Here is an 18,935-nt window from a genome sequence, read left to right as displayed (position 1 = left end):
CTACTCAATGTTTGAGCTAGTGTTCTGCTATTGTATCTGTGTTTATTTAACTTATAAAAATGCACGAGAGTCTGCTTGCATTTGAAGAATAAAACATTATAGTGTAGATATATATATAAATATAAAATCTTGAAATCTCTTCTCTTTTAATGTGTTATGCCAGATCACATCAGTGCAGTTCTTCTGTTCTTATGGCTACAAGACTTTTTTCCCACATCCAAAAAATCAGCAGGAATAGCATCTTTGATCTTCAGAGTAGAAGGTCTAAGTCTGCTCATTAGCTTCTTTATATACCTAGGATGTTGGTGGCATATATTTGGTAGCAAAGGCTTTTACTTCTCAGACTATGCAGTATTAACAGTTGCTTTAATGAATTGGAATATAAATGTAGGATTTAGCTGGCCTGTGCCAATTTGCCTCTGACTTCTGAAATGTATGACATTTTTAATTTTTACTAGGTCAAGATAGAATTCATAAATACTTTATCCTAATTTTAATGAATTTTTAACTCAAGAATTTTTTAAAAGACTGTAAATGCAAGCCAGTCTCAGGATATTTCAGTCACTTTATTGAACCATGTTAGAAAAGTTTTGTAAAAAGATGCAAAAATTGTTTGAAATTTGTTATCTTATTCTTCATTCAGTCTAAAAACTTCCCAGAGTGTCTAATTGTTTGGTTTGTTTCCTTTTAGATGAATCAACTCCTAAAGAAGTCAGCAGGGTAAGTGCTACTCTCTATCCCCTCTAAAAAGTAGTGTAGTCTCTGAGGCCCTCAGTTCACTTGAGATGATTTTTACGTAGTCTCTGATCAAGCATAAGAGGAAACAAGGGAAGGAATATGCCCTATCTCCCCTTTTGAGATGTGGTGTGGTAGAAATGAGCTAAATTCTCTAATTTGAAATATTTTGCAGTGTTCTGTATGAAATGTAATGTAAAATCCTAAAAAAACATATTCAGTAATAAGTTCCCTACCCTAGCCTTATATCTGATTGACACTGTGTCCTGCAGAATATCTGTCCATGACTGATGACTAATTGCAGGAATCTGTTAGAAACAAGTGTCTTTGTTGGGAATGAGAAAAGGTCAGTACAGGACAATCTGTTGCCCTCAGATGGGTCCAGCCACCCTGAAGCACCCCGTGAGGTGGGGGAGCCACTTACAACTTTCTAAAGTGGAATCATAGTCCTGCTTTTTTCCACTTCTTGAATGAGTTGCATAAATTATTTCATGTTCCCAGGAGAAACATGGTAGTGTTAGACACATATTAAAAATAAGGCTGATTGAAAGACTGCAAAAGCTGGCTGAGTGGTCTTGCACTCAATAGAAGTCCTTTGAAGAATGTTAGAGTATGGAAGGAGTGGAGAACTCAGGCTGGTAGTGGAAACTCAGTTTGGTAACCCTGTAAGCGGAGGGCTGGCATAAGGGGAAACTGAAGTTCACCTCATATGTGACTATGAAAAGATATTAAATGTTATCTAAATTGGGTTTATTCATGCAGAAGTACTCCATATACATGATGTGCCATGGATTTATAAGGGTGTTGGGCATGTAGGTGAAAATTAATATGTTTTAGTAATTCATTAACTTGTAACATGATTTTTGTCCCTTAGTATTCAACTGCTATGACAGTTAAGTGAATACCTACCAGTGTAACCTAGGATTATTGTTATTAGTATATCTAAACATAATATTTTGATTTCAAAATAATGAAGGATCTGCCTAAAAATCTCAGAAGCTCTAGTTATGTATGTGGAAGAAAGTTCCTTTTCATTGTCATTAATTTGGTAAATAGATTATCATTTACCTAAAACTGTAAAATAATTATGAAACATATCTTGGTTACCACATTTGAGCGATTTAAGGCAAAGAAAGCAAGTTCTGGAACCCTGAACCCCCCCAGGTCTGCACTGCCAGTCACCTCTTCTGTCTTTTGGACCATCTGCTGGCAGCCATCTCAGCCCCTCAAAGTCATGTATAGTGGCTCTGAGTTTTCCAAAAGATAGATGGGCTGTCGCTTGAAGCCATGGAATCAGTGGTGTGCAGATGATACTTTAGATGTTCTGAAGTAAACATTTTCTCCCTTGTTTTTTTGAGCCATCAATCATTGTGCACTTGGTGTGTATACTCTGTTGCACTATTATTTGTTTTTTTTTCTTTTAAAGTACTTGAAGGCACTCAGTAATGTACCATGCTACAGATTAACAGTTTTGTTAATTTGTAGTATTTTTTAATAATGCCATATATAATAATGTAGACCATTGTATTACCTCCTCTTCCTTCAGCAGCAGCTTAAACAGATACCAGTTTAATTAAAATATAAACATAAGTTGTAATTTAAATTAGGAAAGGTTCTGTATATGAGTAATGTTTTTCAGACAAAAAGACATGTTCATGCTGACTGAAGAATTATGAGTTTTAAAGTCATTAAGTGTTACATTTTTAATTCCTGAAAAAGTTTGCAAGAAGTAGCTTGTATCATAGGGAAGAAAAAATTAAGGTTAGTGAAAGGGAATTTGGTGCAGAATTAAATCACTGTTGATTCAGAATATTATGTTAGCTAGAAAACAAGGTAGAAATATACTGAGAAAAATCTTTCATTACTGGAAGGAAATTTCAGTATTTTCAAGGGGTTTATGTTGCAGTTTTACTCTGAAAATTTAAGAAGTTTTGAAATAGAAGTTTTAAAATCCCATTGTTTAGGAACTACATTTTTAATATTTTGTCATTTTTAGCATCTTAGTGGAAAAATTAACATAAAGCAGCAATCTTGGCTATCAGCAGTACACTGCAAGTTTTCAAAACAAGGAGAGAGGAGAAAATAGAAGAAAACAGGAGAAAATGTCCACATATTTTAAACCTTGAGTTTTTTAGAGTAGAAAAGAAACTTCTCAAAATTTATTATTTTTGATTCTGGTCTACTAATGGCAATTTCCTCAATATTTCTGTGTTCAGAAGTTACATGTAAAGCTTTCGTAGTTTGACTTGACATTGCATCTGATGATTGGTGGTGGGGGGAAATTTCCTGATGCCTGTAAACTGCTTTTGGCATAAGAACAGCTCTGGTTACAAAATACCTCATGAGCATCTGTGACCAAACAGTGAACCTGTGAACTTTTTTCTGCATACTAAATTACAGTGTTTATGAAATATATGTAACTGGGGACAGAATCTCCTTTTCACATGATGTAGTATTGGGAACATCCTTGGAAATGCTGAGTTTCTTTTTTTTACTTATTGTGCAGATGTGTGTTGGCTGATCCTATCCATCCTAGCTACATAAGTGGTTTTCTGGGCAGAGGGATTTCAGAAACAAAACCAACTATTGAACTATTTTGATGAAGAAAATTTAAGCTAAATTTTATGCTGTGTTTTTTTGCTGTTTTGTCTGCAAAAGAAATGAAAAAAGAGGAGTGTGAGTTTGAGCACTAAGTGCATGTTTATCCATGTACATCCAAACTAAAGATGTAGTTCTTTGACAGCATTAGTGAAAACAGTGTGCATTGGAGACATGTTATTCTTTTCAGTTGGCAAAAATAACCCCATTCCTTCATGAACTATAGCCAGGATTTTTTGTTCTACGTGCTGCTAAGTTTCCCGTGATCACTGTGTGCTCTTTTGTACCTCAGATTCTGAAGTTTAAATGAAAATACTCAGTGTTCCTGATATGATCACAGCAAAATTAGCTGTTCATTTTGCTTAATAACTTTCCATTCCATGTTTATGTGAACAATACTTCCAGTGAAGCTGCGTTTTGGCAAGTACCTTTGCTTTGAAAACTCCGGTGATGCCAACAACAATTCACTTTGCAGAAGTTTACCATATAAACACCAGAAAATTGTTACCCAGGAAGTGACTAGCTCACTTACAGTACTTTATTCTTGGAAATAGGAATGATACTTTAATCCTCTCCTTTCCCCTTTTTGGACTTGAAGCTTTCGGCAGCTGCCTTGGCACCAGCGAGCACCCAGCACAGTATGTCACTGATAGTTACAGAATTAGCAAGTGTGTTTTCAGTAAATAGTTGCAGTAATTGCATGTATCTTCACTGTGAAACTGCTGATAAAAGTTTGGGTTCTTTATGACACGTTGGCAAAGCAAGCTCATTCCTTGTAGCATTTTCTTATTAAAGATTGGATTTAAATGTCTTCGCACAGTATCAGAACTGAGGACTGTGACAAATTAATCAAAAAGTTAGGGGAACTAGAAAAAAAATATATATAAGTATATGTATATTTAGTCTTTAGAAGTGTTGCAAATGGCATTGTCACGAGAAGAAGATGCTTGTATAAGCAGATTTCTTTAAAAAGAAAATCTTGTGTATACTGTGGTAGTGATAAGCAACAGTGGTAGGAAAATGAGGAAGTTTATTTTTAATTTTGTACATGGTGTCTTTAGAGTGCTTGCAAGTAAAGTATTAGGAGGGAATGTAGTTTTATAAAAAGCTTTTTAAAAACAGGAGCAATATTCAGCCTTGTCAAGTTAAAATGAAACTCATTATGCTGTTTTGTTATATAATCTGGAGAGATGATATAATTGAGATATTAATGTTTTATGAGCCCTACAGTTAATAACAGATTATATGGTTACTTTTATATAATCATAAGGTTCTTGTCTCACAAGTGAAGCTTTTGCTTTTTATTATGTATTTTTCCTATTACTAGTGAAGCAATTTATTTCAGTGTTACTATTTGGTAACATGCAAGGATCTGATGGAAAGATTAGAATTGGATACCAGTAAATGGGGGTTATGTGGCAAGAAACTTCTTCTAGGAAAGATATTCATTGTCTCTCTGAGGCTTGAAAATCAGCTGCATAAAAAGGCTGGCAAATGTGTGCTTTCAGAATTATTCAGTTCTTTCTGTTCAGAATGAGAGAGCTGGTTTACATCTTTTGTCTTAATAGGACCTGTCCTGCCAAATGTCATGTCATATTTTCCCTTTGCTTTTGTCGTGAAGGTGTTTGATGAGCAAACAAACAATTCATAAATACCTCTGTATGGTGTGGCAGTGCTAAACTTTATTTACCGTACAAGTCCTAACCCATGTCCTCTCCAGTCAAAACAAGAAGAATAGACGTCAGACAAATGCACTTAGAAGCAGTTTTCTCTGAGGCTATGTACAAGCATTAAAATTAATCACCTCAGCTAAGTCTGCTCTTTATAGTTTCTTGCTTTCCAGTATCCAAGTTTAAAGAAAACTGGTTACTGCAGCCAATCCCAGTTACCTCTTTTGATTTTTTGGAGCAAAGAGATTTTTCTGAGTTTCCTCTTCATGCTCATTGCTCCTCTGAAAGCCAGCTCTGCACTGTGAGCTTGCTTACCACACTCTTTCTACTTTTATTTTTCAATCGGAGGATTTGGCATCTTTTGGCTCAGCATTTTCACCTTAAAGGAAGCAAGCAGTTTTGTTAGCCTTTTCTAGGGTTGTTTTTTCTTGTATTTTTTAATTATTTTTTTTTTTAATGAAGTAAATGTCTCTATTTTAAGTTATTCAAATGTGCAGTATAGATGGGTTTTCACTTTTCATAGGATGTAGTTGTCTCTTAGTTATCTGTGCCCAAAAATAACAAACACCAGTTTCGGTGCAAGATGTGAACTAACTATCACTGCAGATAAACAATGCAAAATATTGCAGCTAGTGTGAAAGTACCAGGCCTACAAATGGTAGGAGGACAAAAGGTAGCAGTACATGTAAACATAAATAGCAAATATTTAGACAACCTAACTTACCACACATAAAAATGACCTGAATAAATTATATTTTTGGTTTAATTAAATAGATAGGCTTTTTTTTTTTCTACAACCATTCCTTTCTTTATACTGACTGGTCTTCAGAAATGCAATAACATCACTATAGCTAAAATACAATAATTTCTTACATTTAAAGTAAGTCACTATTGTGATACTTCTAGGTCTGGCCTTCTTTGTTTCTACACTAGATGTCTGAATACTCATTGCAGTAAAGTGCAATGACACATAGAATGAATATTTTAAGTAGTTTTAAACTAAATGTCTCTTACAAGCCTGCCTTTGCCTGCAAGGGACTGGATTTAGTCACTGATATGTTCCTCTCTAGTTATGCATTCCTTTGTGGGGAAGAAAGAAAAGAGAAGAAAAATTTAAGAATATTTTTCAGTTTAAATAAACCTGCTTATTATGTGGGCAAATAAAGTAATAGTGCCAAAATTCTTAAAGAACATATAGTATTTTGTTAGAAAAGATACAGTAATTGAGTATGGTTTGAATACTGGTTATCGTTCCAGAATATAAGTCAAGGAGGCACCTGGAAAATTATATAGAGCAAGTCTCTTGAATCAGGTGGTAAGTGTGAATCTGGGATTTTTCATAACGCTACATGAGGGAAGAGAAAGCTGATCTATTTCAACAAAAGGCATCAAACATTTTAGTTTGTTTATTTATTTTCATGACCACAATGCTTATTTTTAAGATGTACAGAAAAATTGCTGTCGGGAATTCTTTTTATATAATGTAAATATCATTGGCATTGAGAATTTAAGTATGTAACATCAGTCTTTCTATACTTCTGCTCAAGTTTGAGAATACCTGACATGAAATAGTTCAGACTGACATCGCAAATCAAATGTTAAGTAAATATTCAGACCATTAAGACTGCAAACAAATGCTCCTCTTTTTTTATTTGAAGGGTTTTTTTAGTTCATCTTTAACTGCGTTGGCCTTATGACTCTTGTTGCCAGGACTATAGTTTTATAGGAAAGAAAACTTGTGTTGGCTGTAAGTTTATCAGGAGATTTTGGTTGTTTTTAGTTCAGCAGTTGTCTATGTTCTGTAGTGTGCTTCACAGCGAAGAAAGAAGCTGTCAGTTTAAAGAGTTGACCAAAGAAGCTTGGGTACAGGTTGTTGTCACATTTTGAATCCTATGACTCTCATATTTGTGGTAAAATCCAGTCCCTGCCTAAGGACATTGTTTTGTGTAAAATGTTGTGCAGAATCCCTTGAATTCATTATCGGCAGGTCTTGATGCTACCATTGACAGATGAATTTAGGTGGTTTGAAGAAGCTGGTTGTCTGAAATACTAAGTGATGTAACCAGAGAGAGAATAGGTGTTTTAAACTCCTGTGTCTATATACAATGTCCTTGGCCTACGTACATCCTTTATTCTTAGTGATTTACCACCCTTCAACAACTGAGGCTCTCTACAAGAGCCTCTATTTGCCCCAACAGATCCTTTATTTTTTTGTTATTGTTCTTTCTTGCTTGCTCGCTCGCTTGTTTGCTTACATGTCTCAGATTAAATTTATGACCTCAGTTTCAAGTGTCCCTACGTCTATTCATGGTGTGGCCCCTCTGACATCTATAGAGTATGTTGCAATTGGATAGGGTAGCACTGAATACAACACGTATAACATTGGCTCACTCATTGCTAGTGTTCTTATTGCACGCTCCTGCCAGGCAGCCTGCACGATGGTGAGAGCCAGGCAGTGCCCCTCACCTCCCCACCTCCTGGCTCCTCTGGCATAGCCTAGGGGAAATCTGGGATAGCACTGGCTATGAAGATCCATACTTCGTATGGATCTTCCTGTGACTCTCACAGTTCTGAGGTTTTTTTCTTTTCCTCATCCGTTGAAATTCTGCATCCCCAAAAATACATCTGGCCAGCCCTCTCCACATTAAGTGGAATTTGCGCTCCTTGTTTATTCTAACTCTAGTCTGCAATAAGGTCATATGCTATGAGGTCTGTAAAAGGACCAGACTGTGTTGCAGAACCAGGCAATTGTTGATCTGGAGAAAGAACTCTGTAGTAGGAAGTAAGTCTTAAATAGAAACTTGCTCTTCTCATTGCTATTCAGGAGACATTTTAAGAAGATATAGAGGAAACAGATCAACTTCTGGATTATGCTGGCACTCATTGACCTTGTGCTTTTTGTTGCAGCAGAAGGACTTTTTTTCTAGAGAAGCATAAAATGCCCCTGGCACAGCTACCTTACAAACATCAAAGCATGGAAATTAAAGTTTGTTTCTGTTTGTCGTATATAAAATTTACTTTAGGTATTAAATTGTGTCCTTGAATATTAGTTTTTCCATGTGGCTTACTTGTTTAGAATGAATGCTTAAAATTCAACTCACTCTATGATATTTCAGTATCTTCTTTCATGTTTATGTTCTAAGAGTCCTTGTATAAGTGACAACATTATTCTTGCATTACCTGTCATGGGTTGTTGTTTTCTGTTGCACAGAAGACAATATTCAAAGACCACAATATTCTAAAGACAAAGAACCATAGAAATATTTTTATATAAATCCCATAAAACATCCATCTTTCATATTTATAAATTTTAACATGAATATTTATAACAGGATTTCCCTTCTTAATTGTTAGCTCATTTTTATAGCTTTAAAATATATATAGCTACTAGAAATATGATGCTGGTATGATAGTGCTAAACTAGTTTTTAATCCACTTGAATTATTTTACGTAACGTCACTGAAATTCCGAATTTTACGATAAATACACAAAAATAGTTGTAGCCACGCAAATAGAAGGAAATTAGCAATGAGAAGAATGAATTAAGGAAAAGTTGATGAGTTTGAACAATATAAATTGCAAACTGAACTACCATAGCAAATTAAGAAACAGTGCTTACTCCATACAATAGTGTTTATAGATATATAAGTACTCCTTTTCCATCAAGTGTGTATAATTTTTTTTGAGGAGTTACTTTCCTGAAATAAGTTTTATACCACATATGCACAAATCTGTGTTAGCAACCACAATGAATAGTGCTTGTACCAAGGTTTGCTGAGGACTTATTCAGTGTTTAAATACATGATTTCATAAAGACTATTGTGGCTTTTCAACCACATTGGTTATCGAATCTAAAATGCCTAGAACCAAATAAAAAAATCTCTTTCATTCTACTGTAATAAAAAGAAAACCATTTCATAGCATAATGAAGTAATTCGTTGTTGATGATTGATCTAAGTGATAGAAGTACTTAATTGTGAATCTGGACAAATTGTATTCATCTGGCCAATTATGGATCCACATATTGTCAGCAGCAGAAATCTGCCATTGTAACAACTACATGTATTACACAGCTACCATCGTTTTAGTAATGTAGATGCATGCAATGGTTTGCCCTGCTTACAAAACATTTGCAAGCATATGTTGCAGAGGTGAGCATCAAGGGCACATAGGTTGTTATGTAATTACCATGCACGCAAAACTACTGCTTGATTACAGGGAAAGCGCTGATTCTGCCACGGCCGTTATGCCAATGCGCTCGTTTTGATGATGCGTTCTCATAACGTATTAGCTTTAATCTTTGAAGATTTGATTTAAATCCTGACTGTTCATCACAAGTGAGGAGATATGTAGTCATTTCCAAGTTCTGAGAAGGCGTTATTCCACATGATAAAGGCTTTGTGCATGTGTGCATCATTACCTGTTGTTGCATTAGGGTATGTGGCTACACATACTTTTGCAGATGTGGGTTAACATGTATGAATAGTATAGAGTCTTGTTCACCATTTTCCTGTTATATGGCTACTTATGGCTATATCATAAGTATAAAAGCTACACTTTCATGAAACCATGCTATTGTTTTCTCCCTTTGAATAATCCAACAGTAGTAAATGTGGGACACAACAGAGGGCAGTCAATGGAAGCTTGCCAGCTGCCATATGGTGCTAATATTGGTGATGGCATGCTGTATTGTAAACTCAAGACTGGCAGCAGTTTATGCAATTATGCAGTGTGACCTTACATTACTGTCAAAATTCATAGTCATCACATCATTTTATAGAAAGAATTATTAAGTGTCAGGTTTGTTATACATTGAAAATATTTTGGACACCCTAGGTCTCAAATTTTCTAATACATCCATGTGGAGCAATAGATTAAGAAGGGGTCTTGGCAAAGATTGTATATTCTTGGGAGCCATTTTGAAGTCAAGATTGAGATCTGCTTAATTTAAAGAAATTGGGAATTCATATTATCCAGCAAGCACTTGGTTTTTTGTTTGTGGAGTTTTTTTTTATTTTCTGAGATGAAGCAGAAAAATGTATCCTAAATATATATATGGCTATATCCTCTGTATTCATGACATAATGTGTTGTATGTAGAAATGCATGAAAATAATAGAGGGAATAAAAGTTATAGCATGGAATATATTGTGTAAGTTATGTGCTTAATCCTGAAGGGCTGATAAATCTGGCAGTAAATGTGTATGTGTAGCATGACACCATCACGAGCAATAGCTCCACAGAAAGCAATCCTTGGCACTGAGTAAAGATTTATTATCCTGCCCAAAACTGGTAATGTGGTAACTGAAGAAAGTAATATGGTCAACTACTTATTGAACTCAGTGATGCAGTAAATTGCTTAAACTAAAAATTAAACTGGTGATGTTTAAACAAATTAAGGTTGATTGAAAGACTAAGACTTATTCTCCTGTTCCTTCATACTTCAGAGCCAAATTTAATATAGACTAGACTAATATAAACTACTAATGGAAAATGCCATGAATGTTCAGAGTGCCACAATCTACCCACCATTGCCATGTTTATGTGCATATATGTAACTCTGCTCAATATCTCTCTAGATCTTCTCTGTCTATAAATTTGGGTAAACCTGTACATGTGACACTTTAATGTGTCATGAATCTTTATTCAGTGCCAAGGATTGCTTTCTGTGAAACTATTGCTCGTGATGCTGTCATGCTACACATACACATTTACTGCCAGTTTTATCAGCCCTTCAGGACTTGGTTTCAGAACTCGGGAAATGGATAAACAAATGCAACTGGGCCCCTGAAGGGAAGCTGCGTCTCCTTTCCTGAGATTTTAACCATGTCATGCTGTTCCATCGTTCCAGCAACCAGAACCCCACGGCTCCTATCTAAGCATCCTAACTGATTTGTAATCTGCCAGCAGATTTGATTTGTGTCTGCCATTGTCAGTTGAAACAAATGCCTATGGAGCCACAGTAGCTAGCATGATTTCAGCTCGTGTGATTTTTGTCCTTCACTTTGTTGGTGTTAATGATTGCTGTATTTGAAACACTGAGCTCCCTGAGCTCCCACCTGAAAGCTCTGGTGCTTGGCACAGTTCTGTCTTTTGGCTCATGAATTTGAGGTGGAAGATGCTTGTTTCCTTTCATGGTGAATTGGGAGCTTAAAAGGAAGAAGTTGAAGTCTACTTACCTTATAATTTTCATATCTCTTAGTTTCTTCTTGAGACATTGTACATGACCCTGGCCCGGTTTAGGCAATTCATAATTGCTCAGTGGTGTTCTCAATACTCTTTAAACAAATGCACAAATGTCTAATGGAGCACAGTGTGGAATGCTGTGTCTCTTACTTAGCAGTGACCTTGTTCTTCAGCCAGCTGGATTAGGACAGTTCTGATTGACTCAGTATTGAAATCTTAACATATTATTTTTAATGAGTTTGTATGTTTAAAACCTGCAAATTACACCTGAGTTATTCTAAAATATTCTTCTCATCTTTGTTTCCATAGTACCAGGATACGAATATGCAAGGTGTAGTGTATGAATTGAACAGCTATATAGAACAGCGCCTGGATACAGGAGGAGATAACCAACTGCTTCTGTATGAGCTGAGCAGCATTATTAAAATAGGTAAGAAAAAGAATCAGATGTCTCTGAGCTGTTACTTAGGATCAGTGCACAGCACATTTCTTATGTGATTTAATTAATAAAGAAAGGTATGGAGGGATAACAGTGTTCTCATTGGATGTTCCCGCAGTATGAACTTACTTCACCTTCTGTCCCTCAGTGAATCCTTAACTGCACTTAAGTGAATGTCATCTTTGGAAACAGTTGCATAGCTAATTGTGAAATTAGAGTCTCCTGTTAAATGAGCCAAAGAATATTCTGTTCTGGTTATGATGGTGTTGCGATATCAATATTGAAAGTAAAAAAAAAAAAATCTACTGGCAATATCATTGCATACTGAAACTCCTTTTGAAACAAAACTGAAATGTTGCTGCAAGAAGGCATATCTTTTGTGTGATCTCAAACTAATTTGTTTAATTTTTTCCCTATCTGATGTAAATAACTTTTGTGGTAAGATAATAGTACATATGGTCAAAAGTTAAAAAAAAAACAAACAAAAACAAAAGTCTCAATAACAATAGAAGTGTAATTCAGCTTCTTTTTAACCAGAGTGGATATGCTCAGACTTTAATAGGAAGTATCACAGTAGCTTTGATAATATAACTTTCAGTCAGCTCTTTAAAAAGATTTTACTGTCCCTGCTACTTCATAATTTTGTAATGATGAATAATAGTTCTATTTTATACATATAATCTTTCAAGAGGACCACTTCTGTTTACTGGTTTTGCTTAAATTAGGATTTGGATATTGATGTCCAACTGACAGCAAATCAAACTGGATTTTATTAATACACAGCAAGAGAGAATTGACGAGACAAAGTGCTTATGTTTTACAATTGTTTTCCTTTTGTAAAGCAGATGAGGGGTTTTTTTATATATATATTTCCTTTACAGTGCTCATTTGCCTTGCAGCTCAAAATACATACTACAGCTGAAGGATTTAAAATCTGAATGCAAATTACCATGCCCTCAACTCTTACTGGTGTTGTGCAGTTAACAATGAGCAAGTAACTACACAGTGGGACTTTTTCCCTTTTGTCAAAGAAAAGAAGAAAGCCACTTGATTTGATTTCACACGAGTATAATTTCTCCCCTGGAAAGTACTAAATGGATTCTTGTGTTCATTCACAAAAAATAGGTACCAGATATGTTCTTTTACTGGTTAGAATGTTTAATAACTCTCGGAAAGACAAATACATGCTCAAAGTCTGTTGTGTAAAGTGAAAAACATTGTCTTCTATATCCTGTTCCAATTTTGAGAGTTTTCATTTGAGCAGTGATTTATGATGGTTGGTTGACTTTAAACTTTTGAGAGTTGAAGGAACTTCACTTTACTCTGTTTCCTAGAACAATCTGAATCTGGCAAAATTCTGACGACTATAAACTTTCTGGTTTATGTCAGTGTTTTTAATATGGGGGAGATGCAGAAAACAAACTGTTTGGAAACACATTTTTGTGGCAATATTTGCAACTCCTCATTTTCCTGTGCTTTTCTGTTTTAAGGCAGGGACAAATATTCCTTAACATTTATAACTACCTTTTATTTTAGTTGTGGAAATTATAATTGTATCTGGCTGATAATATTATTGTATTTTTATGTTAATTCTATACTGTTGTATGAATTAATTTGAATCTACAGACCTTAGGCTTTGGAGTATGAATAAGATATATAAAGAAGTTGTTTCTAAGGAACTTTTAGAATATAGTAAATAAAAATTGAGAAAAGAAGAATTATGTGTTAGTACCTCTAACTGTAGAGTCTGGAAAGTTTCAAGGGACACAGCAATTGACCTTAACCTTTAGAATTTTAGACATTTGTCCTAAATAGAATTGAATCTGTGGTTTCACCTCAGAGATATTTTTTAAGTTTGATTTACCCTTGTGAGTACAATTATTTATTTTGTTATTGCTTTGGCAGCTACAAAAGCTGATGGATTTGCACTGTATTTCCTGGGAGAATGCAATAATGTAAGTATACTGGATTAAGATGCTGCTTTTCTGAGACTTACAAGTGTTTTTTTCAATTTGATAATGATATTTTTATGTTCTTTTGCATGTCACTTAGCAGGAAATATTATCTGAGTGCTGAATTTTACATTTATCTTGTCTTTATTTCTGTAAATTAGATGTTTATGGAACATAGTGGTAATGAAAAAAATGTTCTCTGCTTTTAGATCCTTGGCCTTTTAATTTTTTTAAAAGATTTGGCAGTAGTGCTGTTATTTCTCTGACTGTAGCAGCTTAACTGATTTAGTCCCATTATTAATTGTCTTTAAGAAACAGAAATCTTAACTTGGATTTACTGTCAGCATAGCCTATTCTTTGCATCTAGTTGTCTCCAAGATGTTACCAGGTCTTCTGTTAATTGTCAGCTGCAACTTGATAGTGAGATAATGTAGATTTCAGATGTGGATTTTGGTTAGCATAAAATAAATGATACATTTAAAATTTATGAATTAAATTAGTTTCCGATGTAATATTTCAAATAACAGTGAATCCAATATTTGCTCTTTTTTTATTTGAACCTTGTTAGAATGCATTACATTTTTTCTGTCCAGATTAATTTGTACAGTTGCCATGATACAAGACTTTGTAGTTACTTTGAATGGCTATAAAAAGGGAAATGCAGTTTATTACTTCAGTCAGTTCCATCAACTAAAAAATCACAATTTGTCAGAAATTTTATGTCTTTCATTGGTTCAAGAAACAAGCAGTGACTAGAAAGGAAAATATGCTTCTCATTGTTTTTGTTTCCTCACTTTGCACAGCCAGTTTTAATAGTTTATTCTTGTATAGTCCATTAGCCAATTTCCTTTGCTCTTTATGAAATAATTGAATTCAGAAAAAAGGGTAAAAATTACATTTTCGAAATAATGGAAACAGGATTGAAGATGAACAAACCTGTTACCTGATGTCGAAGAAGGCCCATACAGAAATTTCCTATAAGAAATGGAAATGTGTTTTTGCATTTTTTTCATATGATTATTTAATAATAAAGATAATCTACTTTATTATTCAATAATTGTGTCTTCTATGAATGAGTTCTGTTAAGTATATAAGTAGCATATATTTTTAAATAACCTTTTCCCTCAGAAATATAATTTAAGAAACATGTTCTTCCTTTATGAATGCAATCTTTGGTTCTCATTAGTAGGTGTAAGCATCCATTGTCCTGGGTAGGGGGTAATGCAAACAGTCACTGAAAAGCTTCCTCCTGCTGTCATAGGCAAGAGCCTGCAGGAAGTGCAGCCATCCGTTCTGAATGCAGTGCTGGCCAGTTTGGATGCCAGTGCCTACCAGCTGAGCATGCTCATCTCTAAAAGCCTTGTAAAAGATTACAGTAAAAATAACTTTTTGGGCTGAGACCTGGAGAATTCTTACTATGGTGAGGTTTTTCCCTTTAGATTAGTGTGGCATAATATGGGATTACTCCAAGCCTTCTGATACCCTGAGGGCCTGGGTACTATATGACCTTCTACTTTTTCTTTTTTTTTTTTTTTTTAATACCCTATTAGGCAGATGAATCTATTTGCTTCCCAGTATCCCAGTATAACTCTTTCCTGAAAAAAGTTCCAGCCGCTGAAAACACACATTGACTTTATTAACCACTGCTATGCAGCTGCATCACCCAAAATGGAATGTTCTTCATGTAGTTATTATAGGGACTGATCCCAAGTCCTTTGAAGTTAGTGTGAGATTTTCCATTCACTTTAGTGGGCTTTGGGCCAGACTCGTGTTTGTAGTCTTGTAACTAAATGGTAATGCATTAGCCTACTTCTTATAAGAAATTGTCATTGGAAATTAAGTTAGATATCTCTTACCTCTTGAATATTAAATTTAAAAGATGCATCCAAGTGAGATTAGCCATTCCCCAGCAAATACCGGCAATGTGTTTTTATTTATTTTTATTAAATTTCTTTTTAAAATGAGAACAAAAAGACTGTGCATAGCAAAAGCAGAAATGAGCTAATTCTTTAAGCTGAAATTTCAAAACTTTTTTAAAAACCCTACGACTACCCTTGACAAAGTAGTTTCTGAATATCTATGACCATGTGTTGAAGAATTGCTTCTGCTTTCTGGTGACTTAATTTCTTGATGCTTGGTTTGTAACATAAATTTTGCAAGCTAAGCAAAATCCCTCCCCACCTCCCACACTTCTCCCCCAGGGAAATTTAACATTTGGCTTTTTGTTTGTTAGCTTGAAAAATAAAAATAAATTTTAATATAGTATTAATTATTAGGTAGAGTTTTGTAATATATGTAAATCTGCTTGTTATCCAGTTAGGAGTAGTGTATGACTTTTTGAAAATTAAGTATCGGGAGGGTATTGTGTAAGAATGGAGGAATCCTATTAACAAGCAGATAACTACTTTCTGCCTAATGGTTTTCTAATGTTTAGTGATGTGTGTTCTAACTATATTCTGCAAGGGAACTTAGGATCAAAACTGAAGCAAACGCATTAATTCTACTTCATTTCAGCTCCTGCTTTAAATATGTATGGGTATATTTTTGATTGGTTAAATAAATCCAAATTTGACTTGTGTTAATCTCAGCAAAGGAATGTTTTTGCTATATGAGATTTCCATAACTAACTTTAGTCTAGATTAAATAATGAGTTTCTAATTAGGATAGAAGATAATTTCCTTTTACAAAAATCCTATATATTTATAAAACTAAAATCAGTAAATGATTACTACATACTGTGTGCTATTATTTCTTAATATTGCTTTATCATTGCAAATTGCTTTTTTCATGGGTTACTAATGTGTTGTAAATCTTTCTTTGGCACAGTTTTTAATATGGGCAGCACTTTCTTTACATAAAAACTATATTAGAACTGAAAGAAAATTTTTTGTGATGTGAAGAAAAAACCTAGATTAGCCAGTCATTTTTGTTTTGCAAAATACAGATGATAGATACACTGGCCTTTAAAGGGTCACAATGTTTTAGAAAAAATTTCTTTGGCGTTAAACGGCACAAAAGAAAGTTTGTTAAAATACCTGTGCATATATGAAGTATCTTTGTGGCCTTATTTTCTTTCTCTCTATTGAAGTTTACAAACTATATTTTGACTTGTATTAGAGTTGGGTAACAGCATAATGGCAAGGTAACTTCTGACTGACAGTTCGGGTCGAATGCCTTCAGAATCCTTACTTGAGTGAATTTTCTTGAAATGGAAGATGGCACATCAATTGCAGATTACACTGTATTTCTTCGTGCAAGTATTACTCAGAATTGGTGCCCGAATGAGTGTGGCCAGTTCAGTTATTTTAGTAGCCTTCTGGTTTGTTCAAATTGCTTGGAAGCACTAGCACTCATTACCCTCCTTACTAAGAGAGTTCTGATTATATGATTCTGCTTTTCAAATGATTGCCCTCTAGCATGTAAGCACCACTGGCAAGCCCAGCTCCTTCTTTCCCTATAAAGTTGCCCTGAGTACAAGAATCTGATTTTGTCTATGCTATATATATAGTAGAACACACTACAAGGTACTTAGGTACTAAAAGCAATACAGTGTCCTCATCAGGGTCAAGTGATCTGACCAGATACTGCCTCTTGTCTTTGAACTTTTTCCATATCTAAGGAATTATCTTTGTCCATGGGTTACTGTAGTTATGCAAATAACATTATTTATTCTTAAGGTACATAACAGCCATTTTACAAATACTATATACTGGACAGCAGAAATGCTTCCAAATCAAACAGGAACGTTTCACAACTCCCCAGCAAACAACTTACCTTTGTTTAGGTTTTCTGTTTTATTCCTTATGGGGATGAATATATAGTTAATAATTCTCCTGTTAAGACCTTAATTAAATACCATCTTCAAACGTGACTGAAAGGATTTACTGAAATCCCCATATTGGAGAGTATGTGTGTAAATCAACTGCCTAAATATCATGCTACCTGGGCATGGATTTAAGCCCAGAAGCTGACATCTTTACAAGGCAATATGTCTAAAACACTTATCACAGCTAGAGAGTTTCTGATGTAGTATTATATTAACTGATTCTTCAGATACTTCTTGTCTATAGTTTTTACTTGTATGAGTAATTTGCCTCATGATTACATTGTGATTCCTATGTAAAGATCTATGATTTCGAATTTTAATAGGCATACACTTAAAGTAGTTTTTTTACTAGGTCTTATGTTACTTGGTTCCTGAAACTGCAAATTGTGTTGACAAACAGATTATCCTTGCTTCAGAGAGAAGTTTCCAATAGCTTTATTGTAAGAAATAATTATGTGAGGCCACAAATATGTGCACATACTCTGTGCTTCAGGGTGTATTTTATTAAGCCATTCTAATATTTCTAGCCATGCAGAAGTTGTTGCAGCTTGATGTGCAGTGCCACCTACTGAGTTTATGGAGTGGGTGATTTGAATTGTTAAGAACCCAGGAAAAAACATCTACTGCTTGATGTCTCAGGTTTTTGTACCAGGCTAAGGTGTATTTTGAATGTGTAGATATCTTCTCTGGAATTTGAGGCTTTTAAACACGTTTCCAGGCAAAAACCTTCTAGCTGCAAGTCAATTCAGAAAACTTTGGTCTTTTTCCTTGAATCGATTCTATCATGTATTCTTTTTATATAAGTGGAAGATATCTATTGCTTTCTTATTTGTTAGTGAATAGTTAGCAGAGAGTGAAAGTTGTTGATGAGTTACAGTGTCTGAGTTTGAGTTAATAAATTATCAAGCTGAAAGAAATAAGATAAATAACTGTCAAAATGTATTTTAGTGAAATTTTGATCTTTTTTCATTTAATATTCAGGTAAATGGATTTGTGGAATGTGGTTATGATGAATATAGAATCATAGAATATCCTGAGTTGGAAGAGACTAGGATCATCAAAGTCCGACTCCTGGCTCTGCACAGAGCCATCCAAAGAGTCACACTGTGTGACTGAGAACATTGTCCAAACACTTCCTGATCTCTACCAGGCTTAATGCTGTGACCATTTCCCTGGGAAGCCTGTTCCACTGCCCAACCACTCTCTGGGGGAAGAACCTTTTTCTAATATCCAACCTAAACCTCCCCTGATTCAACTTCATGTCATTCCCTTGTGTCCTGTCACTGGTCACCACAGAGAAGAGATCAGTGTCTGCCCCTCTGCTTTCCCCTGTGAGGAAGTTGTAGGCTGCAATGAGGTCTCCCCCTCAGTCTCCTCTTCTCTAGGCTGAACAGATCAAGTGACCTCAGCCGCTCCTTGTACTCTTCCCCTGTAGGCCCTTCACTATCTTTTTAGCTCTCTTTTGGACATTCTCTTAGAGATTTGTATTTTTCCTATACTGTGGCACCCAAAACTGCACACAATATTCAA

The 18,935-nt window shown here is 34.9% G+C and overlaps 1 protein-coding gene across 4 annotated transcripts in view; it reads left to right on the top strand.

Annotated features, from left to right (window-relative positions):
- Window positions 1-18,935, top strand: part of PDE10A (phosphodiesterase 10A) — a 350,975-nt gene that overhangs the window by 281,920 nt on the left and 50,120 nt on the right. For all 4 annotated transcript variants that reach the window (XM_025895637.2, XM_029961608.1, XM_029961609.1 and 1 more), the window contains exons 3-5: window positions 692-720; window positions 11,498-11,618; window positions 13,533-13,582. In XM_025895637.2, the coding sequence (XP_025751422.1) occupies window positions 692-720; window positions 11,498-11,618; window positions 13,533-13,582 (200 nt within the window). The remainder of the gene's footprint in view (window positions 1-691; window positions 721-11,497; window positions 11,619-13,532; window positions 13,583-18,935) is intronic.

The sequence above is a fragment of the Manacus vitellinus genome, unplaced genomic scaffold, assembly GCF_001715985.3.
Source record: "Manacus vitellinus isolate BGI_N305 unplaced genomic scaffold, ASM171598v3 scaffold_37_pilon, whole genome shotgun sequence".
NCBI lineage: Eukaryota > Metazoa > Chordata > Aves > Passeriformes > Pipridae > Manacus > Manacus vitellinus.
Note: the sequence above shows the minus strand (reverse complement) of the source record. Positions and strands in the feature narration are given on the sequence as shown.